This window comes from Musa acuminata, chromosome BXJ3-3 (genome assembly GCF_036884655.1).
Source record: "Musa acuminata AAA Group cultivar baxijiao chromosome BXJ3-3, Cavendish_Baxijiao_AAA, whole genome shotgun sequence".
Taxonomy (NCBI): Eukaryota; Viridiplantae; Streptophyta; class Magnoliopsida; order Zingiberales; family Musaceae; genus Musa; species Musa acuminata.
Window position 1 is genome coordinate 32,268,537 of NC_088351.1, and position 17,812 is coordinate 32,286,348.

At 47.8% G+C, this 17,812-nt stretch overlaps 1 protein-coding gene across 1 annotated transcript; it reads right to left on the reverse strand.

Moving 5' to 3' along the window:
* Nucleotides 1–7,001: 7,001 nt before the first annotated feature.
* Nucleotides 7,002–8,830, reverse strand: LOC135633878 (UBP1-associated protein 2B-like). The gene has a single exon (XM_065143849.1). It carries the CDS (start codon nucleotides 8,686–8,688, stop codon nucleotides 7,459–7,461), a length of 1,230 nt encoding a protein of 409 aa, XP_064999921.1. The 5' UTR covers nucleotides 8,689–8,830; the 3' UTR covers nucleotides 7,002–7,458.
* Nucleotides 8,831–17,812: the final 8,982 nt, after the last annotated feature.

The window sequence follows — 17,812 nt, forward strand, 5'->3', positions numbered from 1 at the left end:
TCAGCATATTAATGATAACATAGTGATACTATATTCTAAGTCACCACTCTCAATTAAACATAAAATTCGCTTGGGATCTGACCAGTTACCACCCACCAAAAGATACACCCACTTGGGTCTTCAGGTATATATTATGGTTCAGTCCCTACTCACTTTACTTTAAAGGGATTTGGAGCTAAATCAAGTAGAAAATATCAGGCATTCTGGTAACACGCCCATTGTACACCCACACACCTGATGTTTTCAGTGGGTTTTAAACACACACTACCCACTTGACCTCAGATATCACTGTCCAAAGTGTGTTAACAAGGTAAAAGTTGCATCACCATTATCTTTTTGCACTCGTTATAGATGATCTTACCAGGCATATCAAGGGTCCACATCTGAACAACAAACTAAATTTACACACAAACCTTTTTGTTTTTCAAGCGGATTAAGTTAGACCCATACTCTAGGGTGTGCATCGCTATATGTATGGTTGATTACCACATTACAATGTGTATGCCCAGAATGTGCTTTGCTACTAGGAACTAGAAAGTCCTGCAGCAACTCGACAAGATGAGGCTCCATGGAAGCCTTCTGCAAATCTTCTAACCATCTTCCAAATGAAAAGCATCAAACACTTTAATTCTCAATTGGGTGTAACAGTGCCCCAACTAATATAATTTCCTTGAATTAAACTGTAGTAGGTCTTTAGGTTTCAGAAAACAAACCATCTTCAATATCTTCACAATTATCAAACAGAAGGGAAAAAAAGGACGGCTGAATGTGATGGCTAATATTATGTATTTGAAATTAGAAATCCTTAACCGAAAACAAATTACTGAAACAAAAATGCTTTTGTATGGTCTAATTTAAATATCCAAAGGCAAAACAAACAACAAAAGGTTTGTACCTTCTTGTTTCTGATACAAGAAGCTAAGCCCCTTAAAAGGCACATATAAAATAAATAGATTGGAGAGAGAGAGAGAGAGAGAGAGAGAGAGAGAGATAACACACAAAATCTTTGAAGAAAAATCAAGAAAACATCAGTTACCAGAGATGTGAAGGAAATCCTCAGGAGAACCAGCTAGCCGCTAAGCCTTGTGGGTTATGAATGCCGGAGCTGAGACACCTGGTGCAATTGCATACCATGCAAACCTATCGCTCCTTGAGAACCATACTGTCACGACCTTAGCTGGAATTGCCTAAGGCGTGAGGCACCCTTGCGGCCAAAGACTCGAAGCTAGCGTGCGTTGCCAAAGTCGCGGGTCACCCGTGCGGCAAAGACGCGAACTTAGCTTGCGTTGCCTAAGTCGCGCTTCGCCCTTGCGATCTTGCTCCGCAAGGATCAGCCACTTTGTAACCTCTCGCAGGTCCCGAAGGACCTGTAAAAGAGAAAGAAAGTTAGATCGAAAGAACGAGCAACGGACAAGTCCCGAAGTCTCGCGAAAAGGGAAGCTTTACAAGCAAATCGTCGAACACCTTGTGTGCACAAGAGAAAAGAGGGAGAGGGAGGAAAACAAGGCTTTCAAGGATGAACGAACAGCTGCAAGCCCACAAACAGCCGCTCACCTGGTCCCAGGCGCAACACCAAGTTCCCGTAAAGGTCACGTGCAAACTTGCGAAAGAGTGTTCAACGCCCGGTATATAACCGAAGCCCCATCCAGCCATGTGCCACCCGGGGGGTTCCTGGGTGCTGAGATGGCTAACATTTTGGTGAGCGGAGGCAGCACTCCGCTCACCTCCCGCGGCACGCGAAAACGGAGCCGTTTTGGGCTGTTTTGGGGCTGTTTTGCTCGGTTCGGTGAGCGATCGCTTTTGCAACGCTGCAGCTGGTTCGAACTTACATATTTACAGCAAAATGACCCAAAACCATGAGAAAACATGCTGTCAAGTAGCTGTACATGTGGGTGTGAGCGACGAACGGTTCGTTGAACGGAGTTGTTGCGGGTGCGCGACGACCGTTCGTGACATTCTCCCCCACTTAAACTGTCGACGCCCTCGTCGACGCTTGTTGGTAGTTGTTGATGACTTCTTCTTCATGTCGCAGGGCGTCTTCAGGCTCCCAACTGGCTTCAGTTCGGGGAAGCTTTCGCCACTTCACCAAGTACTCTGTCTGTTCCGCTCCGCTGGGTAGCTTTATCTTACGATCCGCCAGAATGGTTTCCACTCGCTTCTCGTAGGAGGCTGTGATGGGAGGAAGCCGAGTTGGAACACTTCGAGAAGCGTCTTGCGGATCCGAATGGTAGGCCTTCAGGTTGCTGGCGTGAAGAACGTTGTGAATTTTGAACCACGCCGGCAGCTGCAACTTGTAAGAAACATTGCCTACTCTGCTGATAATTGGGAAGGGCCCTTCATACTTACGCACCAATCCTTTGTGAACTCTGTTCCTGAAGAATTGGAGTGATGCTGGTTGGAGCTTTACCAACACCAAATCGCCAACTTTGAACTCTTGTGGTCGCCTTCCCAAGTCTGCCCACTTCTTCATCCGTTTTGCCGCCTTCTCCAAGTAAGCTCGCGCAATATCGGTATTTCGATGCCACTCCTTTGCGAAATGATAGGCTGATGGACTACTCCCAGTATACCCAATTGCCATAGTGTGCAGAGTCGACGGTTGTTGTCCTGTGATAATTTCGAAGGGGCTCTTGTTGGATGCAGAGCTCCGCTGCAAGTTGTAGGAGAATTGGGCGATGTCCAACAGCTTCACCCAATCTCGTTGATTGGCACTCACGTAGTGCCGGAGATACTGCTCCAAGAGCGAATTTATTCTTTCAGTCTGACCATCCGTCTGGGGGTGGAGGCTTGTAGAGAAGTATAACTTTGACCCCAACAATTTGAATAGCTCGGTCCAGAATCGTCCCAGGAACCGAGCATCCCAATCACTAATGATATTGTGTGGGACTCCCCAATACTTCACTACACCCTTCATCATCAGTCTAGCCGCCTCTTCAGCTGAACAATGTAGGGGGGCAGCAATGAAAGTTGCATACTTTGAAAACCGATCGACCACCACGAGTATCGATCCAAGTCCCCCTACAGGTGGCAAACTTGATATGAAGTCTAAGGAAATGCTCTCCCATGGCCTTTCTGGTACGGGCAACGGCTCCAAAAGTCCCACCGGCTTCCGCTGCTCCGCCTTGTCTTGTTGGCAAGTAAGGCATGTTCGAACATACTCCTCCACATCAATCCCCATCTTTGGCCAGTAGAAGGCCCTCTCCACGAGAGCCAACATTCTGTGAATGCCGGGGTGTCCAGCCCAAAGGGAATCGTGACACTCTTTTAAGAGTTCACGCCTCAAATTGTCCACTCGGGGAACATAAACCCTATTCCCTTTTGTGTAAACAAGTCCCTCCTGGACCCAAAATCGTCGTGCCTTGCCTTCTTTGATGAGCTGCATCAGGATAACTGCCTGGGGATCACTATACAGTCCATCTCTGATTCGGGAAAGGAAGTTGGAGTGTAACTGACTTGCTTGGCCTCTGCCCTCCAGTTGTGCAGCATTCACGCATTCCACTTTCCGACTCAGCGCATCGGCCACGACATTCGCCTTCCCGGGCTTGTATTCCATTGCCATATCAAATTCAGCCAGGAAGTCCTGCCACCGTGCTTGCTTTGGGGAGAGCTTCTTCTGAGTTTGGAAATAACTCAGGGCGATGTTGTCTGTCCTCAGCACAAATCGCGACCCGAGAAGGTAGTGTCGCCAAACTCGTAGACAGTGAATCACTGCTGTCATCTCCTTCTCATGCACTGGATACCGCCTCTCGGTCTCGTTGAGTTTGCGGCTCTCGTAGGCCACCGGATGACCTTCCTGCATGAGTACTCTCCAATAGCGAAGTCCGAAGCATCTGTGTGGACTTCAAAGGGCTCTCCATAGTTTGGCAATTTGAGCACTGGTTCTTCTAGGACAGCAGCTTTCAGGTCTTGGAATGCTATCTCACATTTGTCCGACCACTTCCAAGGCTGCTCCTTCTTCAGCAACTCCGTCAGTGGGGTTGCCCGCTTCGAATACCCGGCAATGAAGCGTCGATAGTAGTTGACGAAACCAAGGAAGAATCTCAACTCTGGCACCTTCTTTGGAGTTCGCCATTCCGCAACTGCTTGCACCTTCGACTTGTCCATCCGAATGGAGCCATCACCGATTCGATGCCCCAAGAATAGGATCTCAGTTTGAGCAAAGTAGCATTTCTCCCTTTTTACGAACAACGTGTTCTCCCTGAGAACCTTGAAAATCGTCCGAAGGTGCTTGACATGCTCCTCGAGCGTTTGGCTGTAGACGACGATATCGTCCAAGTAGACGACCACGAACTTATCCAAATACTCCTTGAATAGCTGGTTCATGAGAGTACAGAATGTGGCCGGACCGTTGGTTAAGCCAAAAGGCATCACCAAGAACTTAAACGCTCCGTATCTGGTCACACAAGTAGTCTTTGCTTCGTCGCCTTCAGCAATGCGCACCTGCCAATATCCCGACCGAAGGTCGAGTTTTGAGAAATACTTCGCCTTGCCCAATTGATCGAACAAGTCCGCAATGAGCGGGATGGGATACTTGTTCTTCACTGTTACTTTGTTGAGGGCTCGGTAGTCGACGCATAATCGGAGGCTCCCATCTTGTTTCTTCTGGAAGAGAACTGGAGCTCCGAAAGGTGCTTTTGAGCTGCGGATGAGACCACCGCTTAGCAGTTCACCTAACTGCTTTCTGAGTTCTGCCAACTCTGGCGGGGGCATGCGGTAGGGTGGTCTCGCTGGAGGCTTCACTCCTGGCTCCAGCTCGATACTGTGATCCACGCCTCTGCGTGGTGGAAGAGTCTTCGGCAACTCGGGTGGCATAACGTCTTTGAACTCCTTCAGGACGTTCGCCACCACAGCAGGTTCTTGAATGGCCTCTTCGTTGAGTGGCTCTAGCTTCATAGCAGCCACGAATGTCAGTTCGCCCTTTCGCACCCCTTTCTTCAATTGTAACGCCGAAATATGTTGGGGCTCCTGGGTTCCTCTCCGAGAGACGGGAACCACGCAGGGGTCATCGCCTCCCATCATACATAAGGAGTTCAAGAACGGCATCGGCACCAACTTCGCCGCGTGCATAAATTCCATTCCAAGAATCACTTGGAAGTCGTCCAGTGGCACGGCCATCATGTTGGTGTTTCCGCTCCAAGTCCCGATTTTGATAGGAACACCCTTCGCCAACCCGGAGATTCGCCTGGCCTCCGAGTTCACCGCTTTCATTCGGCTTGGGCTCTTCTCCAAGATCAACCCAAGTCGTTGTGCTTCACGATCGGCTATGAAGTTGTGGGTAGCGCCCGTGTCCACCATTGCACGGGCCATTTGGCCATTCAGCTTGATGTCTACGTACATCAACTCACCACTTCCTGCTTTCTGTTGCTTTGTCTTGTTGTTCTCCCCCACTTGACCCCGCATAGCGTTCAACAAACGCATTGCTCCCATTCGGGGTCCTTGCGACTCTTCGTCATCGTTGCTGGATTCTGAACTGCTCGAGCTAAGAGCAACAGCTTTGCCCTTGTCCGATCGGGGAGGGTGGATGGAAGCCGTCAAAGCATTGAGTGCCTGTTTCTGTGGGCACTCCCTTACCATGTGCGGTCCTCCGCACAAGAAGCATCCTCCAGGTTTTGAGGCCTTGCCTTTAGGGTTCGGCCCTTTGTGTGAGCTCTTCTTCTTTTGTTCGCCCCCGAGCTCCTTCCCTCGAGAATGTTTTGGAGGGCGATTGCTTGAAGATTGTTTCCTTCTCGCCGGGTCTTCAGAGGAAACAAAGTCGGTGAGCCTTTCTGCAGCTGCAATTGCCCCGACCACATCGGTAACATTCCTTCGATTCAGCTCTTGTTGGGCCCATGGTTTCAAACCATCAAGGAAGCTGAACAACTTGTCCTTCTCGGACATGTCCTGTATGTCCAGCATTAGTGCAGAAAATTGCTTCACGTAGTCTCGGATGGTGGTACTTTGGCGGAGTTGTCTCAACTTCCTTCTTGCGACGAACTCTGTGTTCTCCGGTAGGAACTGAGTTCTCAACTCCCGCTTCAAGTCTTCCCATGTGTCGACTCGACACCGACCGTGTTGGATCTCCTCCCAACGAGTTCGCCACCAAAGTTTCGCATCTCCGTTCAGATACATTATTGCTATAGAAACTTTGGTATCTTCAGAATCGGGCCTCGTAGCTCGGAAGTATTGCTCCATGTCGAACAAAAAGTTCTCGAGCTCTTTGGCATCTCTAGCCCCTCCGTATCCATGGGGCTCAGGTGCCCTCAAGTTTTGTGGCGGTGCAACGCGGGTGTTGCCTCCTCTCGCATTTAGCGTTCTTGTGAGCATAACCACCTTTGTCGTGAGTTCCGCCACAACATCCTGTAAGTGTAGCACGGAGTCCTTGGTGTCATCAGACAGTCGGTCGACTAGGGCCTCGACCTTGTCGATCCTGGACTCCGCTTCCTCTTGCGAGCTCTCTACCCCAACAAGCCTTTGTTGGCCATGGTAGAGTTCCTCCATGCTCGCTTCCAGAACATCCAGGCGGGTTTCCGCCGTCGTGAGTCTCTCCTTATGACTCTTTTTCCCCGTTAGCGCACCAGATTGCGTTTCCTCCGCTCGCAGAGAGTTGCCAACTTCTCGCTCATCCTGTTCGCTGCCGCGATCCTCGTGAGCGGCTCCAACAGCATGAGAGCGAGTGTGCACATGCAGCCCACCTGCGGCTGCTTGGGGCAAGGTTCCGGCTTGCCCCGTCTTGCTTGATTCGCCACGATGCTTTGCCATGGCGAAGTTGCGAAGTTCGTTCGCTGTTCGATCGAAGAGCTTGCCCGCTCTGATACCACAATGTCACGACCTTAGCTGGAATTGCCTAAGGCGTGAGGCACCCTTGCGGCCAAAGACTCGAAGCTAGCGTGCGTTGCCAAAGTCGCGGGTCACCCGTGCGGCAAAGACGCGAACTTAGCTTGCGTTGCCTAAGTCGCGCTTCGCCCTTGCGATCTTGCTCCGCAAGGATCAGCCACTTTGTAACCTCTCGCAGGTCCCGAAGGACCTGTAAAAGAGAAAGAAAGTTAGATCGAAAGAACGAGCAACGGACAAGTCCCGAAGTCTCGCGAAAAGGGAAGCTTTACAAGCAAATCGTCGAACACCTTGTGTGCACAAGAGAAAAGAGGGAGAGGGAGGAAAACAAGGCTTTCAAGGATGAACGAACAGCTGCAAGCCCACAAACAGCCGCTCACCTGGTCCCAGGCGCAACACCAAGTTCCCGTAAAGGTCACGTGCGAACTTGCGAAAGAGTGTTCAACGCCCGGTATATAACCGAAGCCCCATCCAGCCATGTGCCACCCGGGGGGTTCCTGGGTGCTGAGATGGCTGACATTTTGGTGAGCGGAGGCAGCACTCCGCTCACCTCCCGCGGCACGCGAAAACGGAGCCGTTTTGGGCTGTTTTGGGGCTGTTTTGCTCGGTTCGGTGAGCGATCGCTTTTGCAACACTGCAGCTGGTTCGAACTTACATATTTACAGCAAAATGACCCAAAACCATGAGAAAACATGCTGTCAAGCAGCTGTACATGTGGGTGTGAGCGACGAACGGTTCGTTGAACGGAGTTGTTGCGGGTGCGCGACGACCGTTCGTGACAATACGGCCCAAGGAGCGAAGGAGCTCCGCTTGCCAACCCCCTCCCCTCAGTCCCTGTCCCGGAGGCGAAAGCAATCCTGCTCCCGCCGCTGGGTTAAGCGCTGCAGCTGCAGCAGGATCGAGGGCCGCGGCTGCCAGAAGCGGATTACGCCCCAGCAGTGCCGCGTATGCGGGGTTCTGGCGGTACAACATAAGATTCTGCGTAGCCGCCACGGCCGCCAGCACCGGCTGCAGGGCCGGTCCCAACAAAGCGACCGAGGAAGCAGTGTTGGTGGACGGAGCTGGTGCTTTCCCTCTTTGGGAAGGCTCGGCAGCCGGCTGACAGTGCAGCCGGTGGCCCTCGAACACCTTGTAGGGCTCCTCGAGCGCCTTCCTGGCTCCCTCCAGTTTCTTGTAGAGAAAGATGGCATAACCCTTCCACTTCCCCGTGAGCATGTCGAAACCAGAAGGCACCGCCTCGATCTCGCCGAAACGAGAGAAGAACGACCTCAGTTTATCCAGGGTTGCGTTCGCGGGCACGTTGCTCACGTAAACCTTCCTCCCGGCCGTGTCTCCGGTCGAGGCGGGGCCGACTGCAGCGAACTGGCAGAACACGGGTCGGTTCCTGATCCTCTTCTGCGGCTGCTTGAGGGCCTTGACGGCGCCGGCGCGGGTGCGGAAGAGGACGAAGCCGTAGCCCTTGGCGCAGCCGGTGGCTCTGTCGATTACGACGTTGCAGTCTTCGACGGGGCCGTAGGTGCCGAAGGCCTCGAGGAGGGCGTCGCGGGTGGCGTCCCAGCCGAGGCCGTGGACGAAGACCTTGCGGTGAGAGACGTCGCGGTCGGCTGCGGCGCGGATGCAGGCGGGGAGGTCGGAGTCGGTGGCAGCGGCGTCAACGTGGAAGCCGATCAGCTGCTCCTTGGTGCAGAGCTCGAGGAGGTCCTGGATCACTTCGGAGTTGGGAGCGGCAGAGGGTCGGTCCTCGTCGGTGGTGCCGCCGAAGAGGACGGGATCGTCGTCTTGGGCGGGGTTCGCGTTCTGCGGCCGCAGCGCCGGGGGTTTCTTCTTACTTTTCTTGGTCTTCAGGGGTCGCCTGCGCTTCTTGCTGTTGTGATTCGTCATGGCGGATGGATGGATGGATTGGAGGAGACGCAAAATTTAGGGTTAGGATTGGGGAAGGAGAGGGGGAGTAGGGGGAGAACGCAGGTGGGTGCGAGGCCAATAGCACCGTGGTGTCTCCGAGACGACTCGGCCGAGTTCTAAGTGTAATTAGAATTGGCAATGAGTTGAGCGAACGAGTCGCATATATATACATTAAAATACATGAGAAATTACTCTGAAAATGATGGCATTACCTAACTAACAGCTCGGATATGCAACGAAATCCAGCTAAATCGAATCGGCTGGTAAAAGATTAAACCTAATTGATTACAATATTTTGAAAAGGATAAAAGGTATTTTTTTATTTAGTAGTAAGGAAGATTGTGACTTCATTAAACAAAATTGTAATCTAATTCTAATTAGTTTAAATCTCTGTCGACCTTAAGTGAACTTTCCAATGTGTATTATTGTTTCAATTGGTGACGTTTATTTATTGTTTGGATGGAAATTAAAAAAGATTTGTGATATATTTCAAAATAGACGATAATATATCTTTATTTTTTTTATATAACATTATGATATTGAAAAATATACATAAAATATTATAATATTTATATCTGTTAATGTAGAAGTATGGTAATAAAAAAGACGTAACATTGTCAATTGGATGCACTTTATGGAAACACTAACCGAAACTTAATTAGTCAAAAATTTCGCTAATCTTAATTATTAATTTTTAAATATTTTAAAATTTGATAAAGTGATTGATAGAGAATATTTTGATTGTCAATTCTCACTTACCAAGTTACAGTGATTTTGCCTCGTACCAGCTTATCTACGACAAAGGTTAACACCTAGACAAAGCCCTAAGTCACTAGCCCTAAAATAGTACCATAGTGCGTCCCAATATGCACCGTATCAATAATTGATAATAACCATCATACCTTATCAAGATTAGAGAATGATCGACAGTTTACCTAATCTTATCCCAGGCCAGCTAGTAAAAAAGACCCAAGGATCAGGTATAAAAAGGAACCCCTTAGCTCATGTTGAGGGGGGAGACTCTCTACACACTAACTCAGTCATACAGCTTATATTGCTATCTTCTCTCTTTCGTTGACTTAAGCATCGGAGGGATTGCGTCGGGCAACCCTCGGTGTTGTTATGATGCAGCATCGCAATCATGAGACAACCTTTTGCCCTAAGACATCCGGACGACCTAGCCCCCTTGGGAGGAACCATGCCACCAGCAAGATCCCAGTCTGCTTACCCAGCCATCCCAAATCGGGTCATCACTGACAAAACCACTTCCGACCGGACTACCCATGTGGTCTCACCTCACCAAGTCTCCCACGTTAGCCAGGAAGAGGCACTTAGATGAGTCTACACCTTTGGTAGTGGACCCATCGTGCCGACTCATCAGTTGATAGTATTCATAACACCATCACCAACTAATCGCCCCAAGGGCATTGATGTGGAAGAAAGGGGTCCAATCATCCTCCCTATCGCTGATGTGAGAGTGGTTATAGCTTGTCGGTCCCTATGGATAATACTCTAAGGGAGGTCGTTTAGGCTTGTTCCCCCCTTTGTCACCCCTATGGACAAAACGCTAAGGAGAGACGTTGAGGTCATTCTAGAAGGCTCCTTTAGTTAGTCAAGTATAAAAATCAAATCCTGACGTCAGCATAGGGGATAACCTTTTGAAAGATATCTCCTACCCCATAAAAACCCCGGATTAACTTGAGCGTTAGAAAAACTAGATCAGAAAACCCCTCTTGACACTGGACTTTGTGTAGGAAGTTAAACCCTCGCATCAAAGCCATCGCAAGTCCACTTTAGAGCCATCACAAGTCCATCTCAATGCCACCTTAGATATCTCGGGGTAGCTTAGAGGTGACCTTGGACATTTCTAAGATTTGAGGTATGGACCAAGTCAGGCCGACTCAAGTATCGACGATACTTTCTCTCAACATTTTGGCGTTAGAAAAAGGGCATAAATGTCCACCCACTAACCCTCTCAACAAACACTCTAGTGAGGAGGCTCTACCCTCAACCTATAGCACCTTTATTCAAGGGGGGTAGCTACCCTCCTTTTCCCATGTGGATGCATCCACTTTTGCTAGACACCGGGGTATTACCGATGACTATTTAATTGTTGGGAAATCTTGGGGGCGAAATCACATGCGCAGCGGAAGAACAAGAAAACAAAATCCCTGATTCCCAAAGAAATGTTCATCGTCGTGCGAAGATTGGTGCACAAAATTCGTGAAACTTAAAACTGCGTATAGAGTAGATTGTGTTACATAGGGAGATCGTATATCCCTGTTTCCTTGCAGATCCTTAGGAGAGGGTGAAGGAGGTTAAGCGTCCTCCTCTCTAGCGGTGATCCACACAGCAAGGTTGCGACGATGATCCTCAAAACTCAAAACTCTAGGCCTACTCTGAGGTGGAGAGGGGGAGGAGAATAGGAGAGGCAAACAAAGGCTCTAGCCTATGAGGCTCTGAATCCCTCCTATTTATAGAGGTCTCTTGTCAAACCCTAATGGGTTCTCCCCTAGTGGGTATTGGATCGACATCCAATAAGATAAGAGCTTCATCGGATATCTCATATCCGAACCTCTACTCATCGCAATGCCTACCATATGTGTGTGACCCTCTAGGCCTAATATCGAGCTGGTCGTGAGTCATACCTGTCAGAACTCCTTCTAACTCAGTAAATTATTATCTCTGTAATAATTCACTTGACTCATCGACTACGGACGTACTAGGCCACTACGCCGTAGCCCCCAGACGATACAAGGGAATCCAATCCATTGGACATGTCTGTCCTCAGTTACCATGTACCTATAGTCCCTCATGTTGGGAAATCATAGGGGGGGCGACATCATATGCGCAGCGGAAGAACAAGAAAACAAAAATCCCCGATTCCCAAAAAGATGTTCATCGTCGTGCGAAGATTGGTGCGCAAAATCCGCAAAAAACACAAAACTGCGTATAGAGATTGTGTTACCTAGGGAGATCGTATATCCCTGTTTCCTTGCAGATCCTTAGGAGAGGGTGAAGGAGGTCAAGCGTCCTCCTCTCTAGCGGTGATCCACACAGCAGGGTTGCGACGACGCTCCTCAAAACTCCAGGCCTACTCTGAGGTGGAGAGGGAGAGGAGAATAGGAAGGGCAAGTAAAGACTCTAGCCTATGAGGCTGTGAATCCCTCCTATTTATAGAGATCCCGTGTCAAAACCCTAATAGGTCCTTTCCCTAGTGGGTATTGGATCTGCATCCAATAAGACAAGGGCTCCGTCGGATATCTCATATCCGAACCTCTACTCATCGCAATGCCTACCATATGTGTGTGACCCTCTAGGCCCAATATCGAGCTGGCCGTGAGTCATACCTGTCAGAACTCCTTCTAACTCAGTGAATTATTATCTCTGTAATAATTCACTCGACTCATCGACTACGGAAGTACTAGGCCACTACGCCGTAGTCCCCAGACGATACAGGGGAATCCAATCCATTGGACCTGTCTGTCCTCAGTTACCATGTACCTATAGTCCCTCATCCATCTAATATCCCAGAGACCGTATATCGAGCATGGTGCTGTCAGACCCATACGGTTTCTACTCGAGTCTCGCTCTAATCGGATTCTCCCGGAGAACTCTTTCTCTTTCAACCCGAATGACCCTGGCCAGGGATTTGTCTGAGCAAGAACACATGGGATATTCCTCTCATGATACCGAGAGTGGATGATCCTCTATCGACACTCAATAGCCCTCGTAAGGTCGACTACCACTCCCAATGACCAGCTGTACTAGATCTGGGAACAGCCAAACCTACAAGTCTGGTATCAAAGAGTGGAGCACTCATACAGGACATCCTTGGTGTCTCAAGTCTAAGAACCAGATACACCACTAGGACTACGGAATCGTTGTCTGACAATAAGGCATCATCAACCATCCAGCATTCCGTAAGCGGATCAATCAGTGAACTCATTCTCCAATGAGCACCTGTACTGTATCCCTAGTGTCCCTACACGAGCAGCTATGAGACCAGCTGCATCCATCATATGGACGGGTATACAGCACACCAGTCTATCCGGTTATCACGATGTCCCTCTCGAGTAACCTATGACCGGGATTATTTAGGATATGTGTTTAAAGGTGAATCGATCTCATTATCGTGATCTCATCACGATCCGATTCCCATTGCACAAATCCAAGGACATCACAATATATATGCATTTATGCAATAGTTATAAAGTGATATACGCCAAAATATAATAAGCAAAAAGATTCTGTATCAAGTCACACGTGCCATCACTCACGTGATTGGCTTGCTGGGCACCTATGACTAGCAATCTCCCACTTGACCTAAAGCCAATCACCTATGTGTCTGATCCCCATCAGACCCCTGTGATGTTCAAAGACAAAATGAGACAACGGCTTTGTCAGTGGATCTGCAATGTTATCTTCGGATGGAACTCTTTCCACTGCTACATCTCCTCGGGTTACGATCTCTCTTATAAGCTGGAACCTCCTCAGAACACTTCTGATAAGACCCGGGTTCCCTTATTTGAGTAATCACCCCATAGTTGTCGCAATATAAGGAAGTCGACTTGTCGCTATCTGTATCGACTCCCAAACTCCCTCCTTTGCTGCATCTAATGCGGCAATGTACTCCGCCTCTGTGGTCGAGTCAGCAGTGGTATCTTGCTTGGAACTCTTCCAGCACACTGCTCCTCCATTCAAGGTGTACACATACCCTGAATTCGACTTGCTATCATCGACATCAGACTGAAAACTTGAGTCAGTGTAGCCTTCAACCTTAAGGCTATTACCTCCATATATTAGTAAAAGATCCTTAGTCCTTCTCAAGTACTTAAGGATACACTTTACTGCTTTCCAATGCTCCAAGCCTGGATCCGCCTGATACCTGCTCGTGACACTCAGAGCATGCGCTATATCAGGCCTAGTACATAGCATGGCATACATGATAAACCATATTGCTGAGGCATAAGGTATCATATTCATGTTTGCCCTTTGGAATTTTCCATGCCAAACCTTTTGACAATGGTTTCTATGTACCTGGACTGGGACAAGCCAAGCATCCTCTTGGATCTATCTCTATAGATTCTAATCCCCAAGATATAAGATGCTTCCCCTAAGTCCTTCATGGAGAAGTGTCTAGATAACCAAGTCTTTACTGTGGATAGCATTCCTACATCATTCCCAATGATGAGGATGTCATCCACATATAACACCAAAAAGCTAATAGCGCTCCCACTTACCTTTCTGTATACACAAGGCTCATCTTCATTCTTAACGAAGTCATAAGATCTGATTGCCTCATCAAATCTTATGTTCCAACTTCGGGAAGCTTGCTTTAGTCCATAAATGGATATAAGCAACCTACACACCTTATCTGGGCAGTTCTTGGACACGAATCCCTCATGTTGCATCATATACACCTCCTCCTCCAGGTTCCCGTTGAGGAATGCGGTTTTCACATCCATCTGCCAGATCTCATAATCATAGTGTGCTGTAATAGCCAATAGAATTCTGATGGATTTTAGCATTGCTACGGGTGAGAAAGTTTCGTCGTAGTCAACACCTTGCCTTTGACGATACCCCTTAGCCACTAGCCTTGCTTTATAGGTCTCTACCTTTCCATCTACTCCGATCTTTTTCTTAAAGATCCACTTGCAACCGATGGGTACAATACCTTCGGGTGCATCAACTAGGTTCCAAACCTTATTGGAGTACATAGAATCCATCTCAGAATTCATGGCTTCTTTCCACTTCCCGGAGTCTATACTCATAATAGCCTCCTCGTAGGTCTGAGGATCAATATCCTCTACATCCTCTGCTCTAATATGTCCCACATATCTCTCAGGAGGATGGGATACTCTATCAGACCTGCGTAAAGTTGAAACTTGTGTATTAGATACCTGAACAGACTCGGGCTGTAGAGTGGTGCTTGAGCTTGGTTCTCCAACCTCGCTCAATTCTATCATTCTCCCACTGTCTCCGTCAAGAATGTGTTCCTTCTCAAGGAACACTGCTCTCTTAGCTACAAAGACCTTTTGGTCCTCGAGATGATAGAAGTAATACCCACAAGTTTCCTTGGGGTATCCCACAAATTTACATCGCCCTGTCCTTGATTCTAACTTATCGGGGTTGTGTCTTTTAACATGGGCAGAGCAGCCCCAAATCTTAACTACTTTAAGATCAGGCTTCTTCCCTTTCCATATCTCATATGGTGTAGACACCACCGACTTAGTTGGAACTCTGTTCAGAAGGTAAGCTGCGGTTTCTAGGGCATATCCCCAGAATGAGATGGGTAGGTCAGCGAAACTCATCATGGACCGTACCATATCTAATAATGTACGATTTCTCCTTTCAGAGACACCATTGAGCTGAGGTGTATAAGGAGGTGTCCATTGGGATAATATCCCATGGTCCTTGAGGAAGTGAGTAAACTCTGTACTTAAGTACTCACCTCCTCGATCTGATCGAAGAGTTTTGATACTCTTTCCAGTCTGGTTCTCCACCTCATTCTTATACTCTCTGAATTTCTCAAAGGCCTCGGACTTGTACTTCATTAAGTACACATATCCATACCTTGAGAAATCATCAGTAAATGTAATGAAGTAGGAGTAACCTCCAATGGCATGAGTTGACATGGGTCCACATACATCACTATGTATGAGTTCCAACAACTCAGTGGCTCTCTCTCCAGTTCCACTAAATGGAGAGTTGGTCAGTTTTCCACGAATGCAAGGCTCACAAGTTGCATATGACACATAGTCGAATGGATCTAGATATCCATCATTTAGCAACTTTTGAATCCTTCTTTCATGGATGTGACCTAGCCTATAATGCCACAGGTATGCACTGTTCAACTCATCTCGTTTCCTTTTGGACACATTTATATTCATGATATGTGGAGTGGTGTCTAACATAAATAAACCATTATGCAATGTTCCTTTCGTGATGATCTTATCATCTAATAATATCGAACAACCATTGTTCTCAAAAACAAATTTATATCCACTAACTGTTAAACATGAAATGGAGATAATGTTTTTGATAATAGAAGGAACAAAATAACATGCATCTAATGCAATAAAAGCTCCACTAGGCAGATGTAGGGCGACCTCGCCAACAGCTAATACAGCAACTTTTGCTCCATTACCCATCTTGAGGTCCATCTCGCCTCTCTCTAGTCTCCTAGGCCTTGCCAGAACCTGCAACGAATTACATATATGATAAGCACTACCGGTATCTAATACCCATGTGTTATCATAAGAGTCTGACAAATGGAGACTGATCATGAATGTACCTGAAGCTTCATCAAGCTTTTGTTTCGCCCTTTCTGCAAGGTACTCTTTGCAGTTTCTCTTCCAGTGCCCATCTTTACCATAGTGGAAGCACTGGCCTTTGTCCTTTGTTGGGTCTTTCTTAGCAACCTTTGCTTTACCTTGTTTGCCCTTGCCCTTTCCCTTCTTAAGGGACCTTTCTGCTTTCCTTTTTCTTTCTGGTCTCACCAGTGTAGAGAACTGGCTTCTCTTTCTTAATAGTACTCTCTGCCTCCCTCAACATATTGAGGAGCTCTGGGAGAGTCACCTCAAGCTTGTTCATATTAAAGTTCATTATGAACTGTGAAAAGGAATCTGGTAGGGACTGAAGCACAATGTCCACACACAAGTTATCCTCTAGGACCATTCCTAGACCTGTGAGTTTCTCTATCCACTCAATCATCTTTAGGACATGGTTCTGAACCGGTGTCCCCTCAGTCATCCTAGCGCGGAAAAGGCTCTTGGATATCTCATATCGTTGAGTCCTTCCCTGTTCCTCAAACAATTTACGGACATGTAGGAGAATGGATCTGGCATCCATCTTTTCATGTTGTCTCTGTAACTCTGGAGTCATAGAGCCCAACATATAGCACTGAGCAAGAGTGGAGTCATCAATGTACTTCACGTAGCGAGCGATCTCATCCTCGCTTACCCCTTCTTCGGGCGTAGGCATCACTGTATCAAGGACGTACACGATTTTCTCCGCTGTGAGAACAATTCTCAAGTTACGGAGCCAATCCGTATAATTTGGACCAGTGAGGCGGTTGACATCAAGTATGCCACGTAAGGGATTTGAAAGCGACATTTTCTGAAAATAAAGATGTAGCAAAAATGAATAACATGCAGATTTTGCAAGAAATAAACTATCAAGATATGGACTTCTATCTTAATATGCTCCCACTATTTTACTAACGAGTCACGCGACACCCTCAGCACGTGAAACGAAAGTCTCCGGCAGACTTCTAGTGGGGATCAGGATCCAATCAGCGTCTTAGTGTAACCTCGAGGGACTCGACCAATCACACTAAGCCTAAAAGGTAGACAACTCTTGCCGATCACAACTCCTTGTGATTCCCGTCCTGTTCGGCCTCCGAATCACCATGGCCTCGAGGGACTCGACCAACCATGATGCTCGGTTAAGTCAACACCTTCGTTACAAGATGAGTCTGATTTGATGATATACCCTCGAGGGACTCGACCAAGCATATCATGCCCTCAGGTCACCGGTGACATCTCTATGTCGTAAGCAAGATAGCGAATCGCGATATAGGTGAGTCTCGAGGGACTCGACCAACTCAACCTACACCGGGATTCGGTTCCTACTCATAACGATGGAAGGCCACGTGGGTCAATCTAATTGCCTCACGTTTACCGACTTAATTTTATCGAGAGATGTTTCTATGATTTGGTCTCCTAATATGACATGTCACACATATGCATATTTAATATATATCTACATCGCATGCAAATATATATACATATCTAGTATGTGTATAAGCAATCACACCAGATGATCATGGACCACAACCTAATATGATTAGGCCCGAGCCAGTAGGCCTAATCACTCACATCAAGATCTATGTGTGCAACGATGCATCTCCATGCCTTATGATCGTCCATCTCGTCATCGTCGGTTCCGTCGACATCTTGATGCATCTCCATACATCACGATCGTCCGTCTCGTGGGTCCCGCTATGGCTTCCACGCTCCCGTTGCGCCTCCTCATGTGATTACAACTTAATCATAGGCACGCAGGCCCGACAATAAACGAGAAATATAATGGAGGTTCG

Coding starts and splice junctions, on each gene's coding strand:
- LOC135633878 (XM_065143849.1), bottom strand. CDS start 8,688: ATGACGAATCACAACAGCAAGAAGCGCAGGCGACCCCTGAAGACCAAG.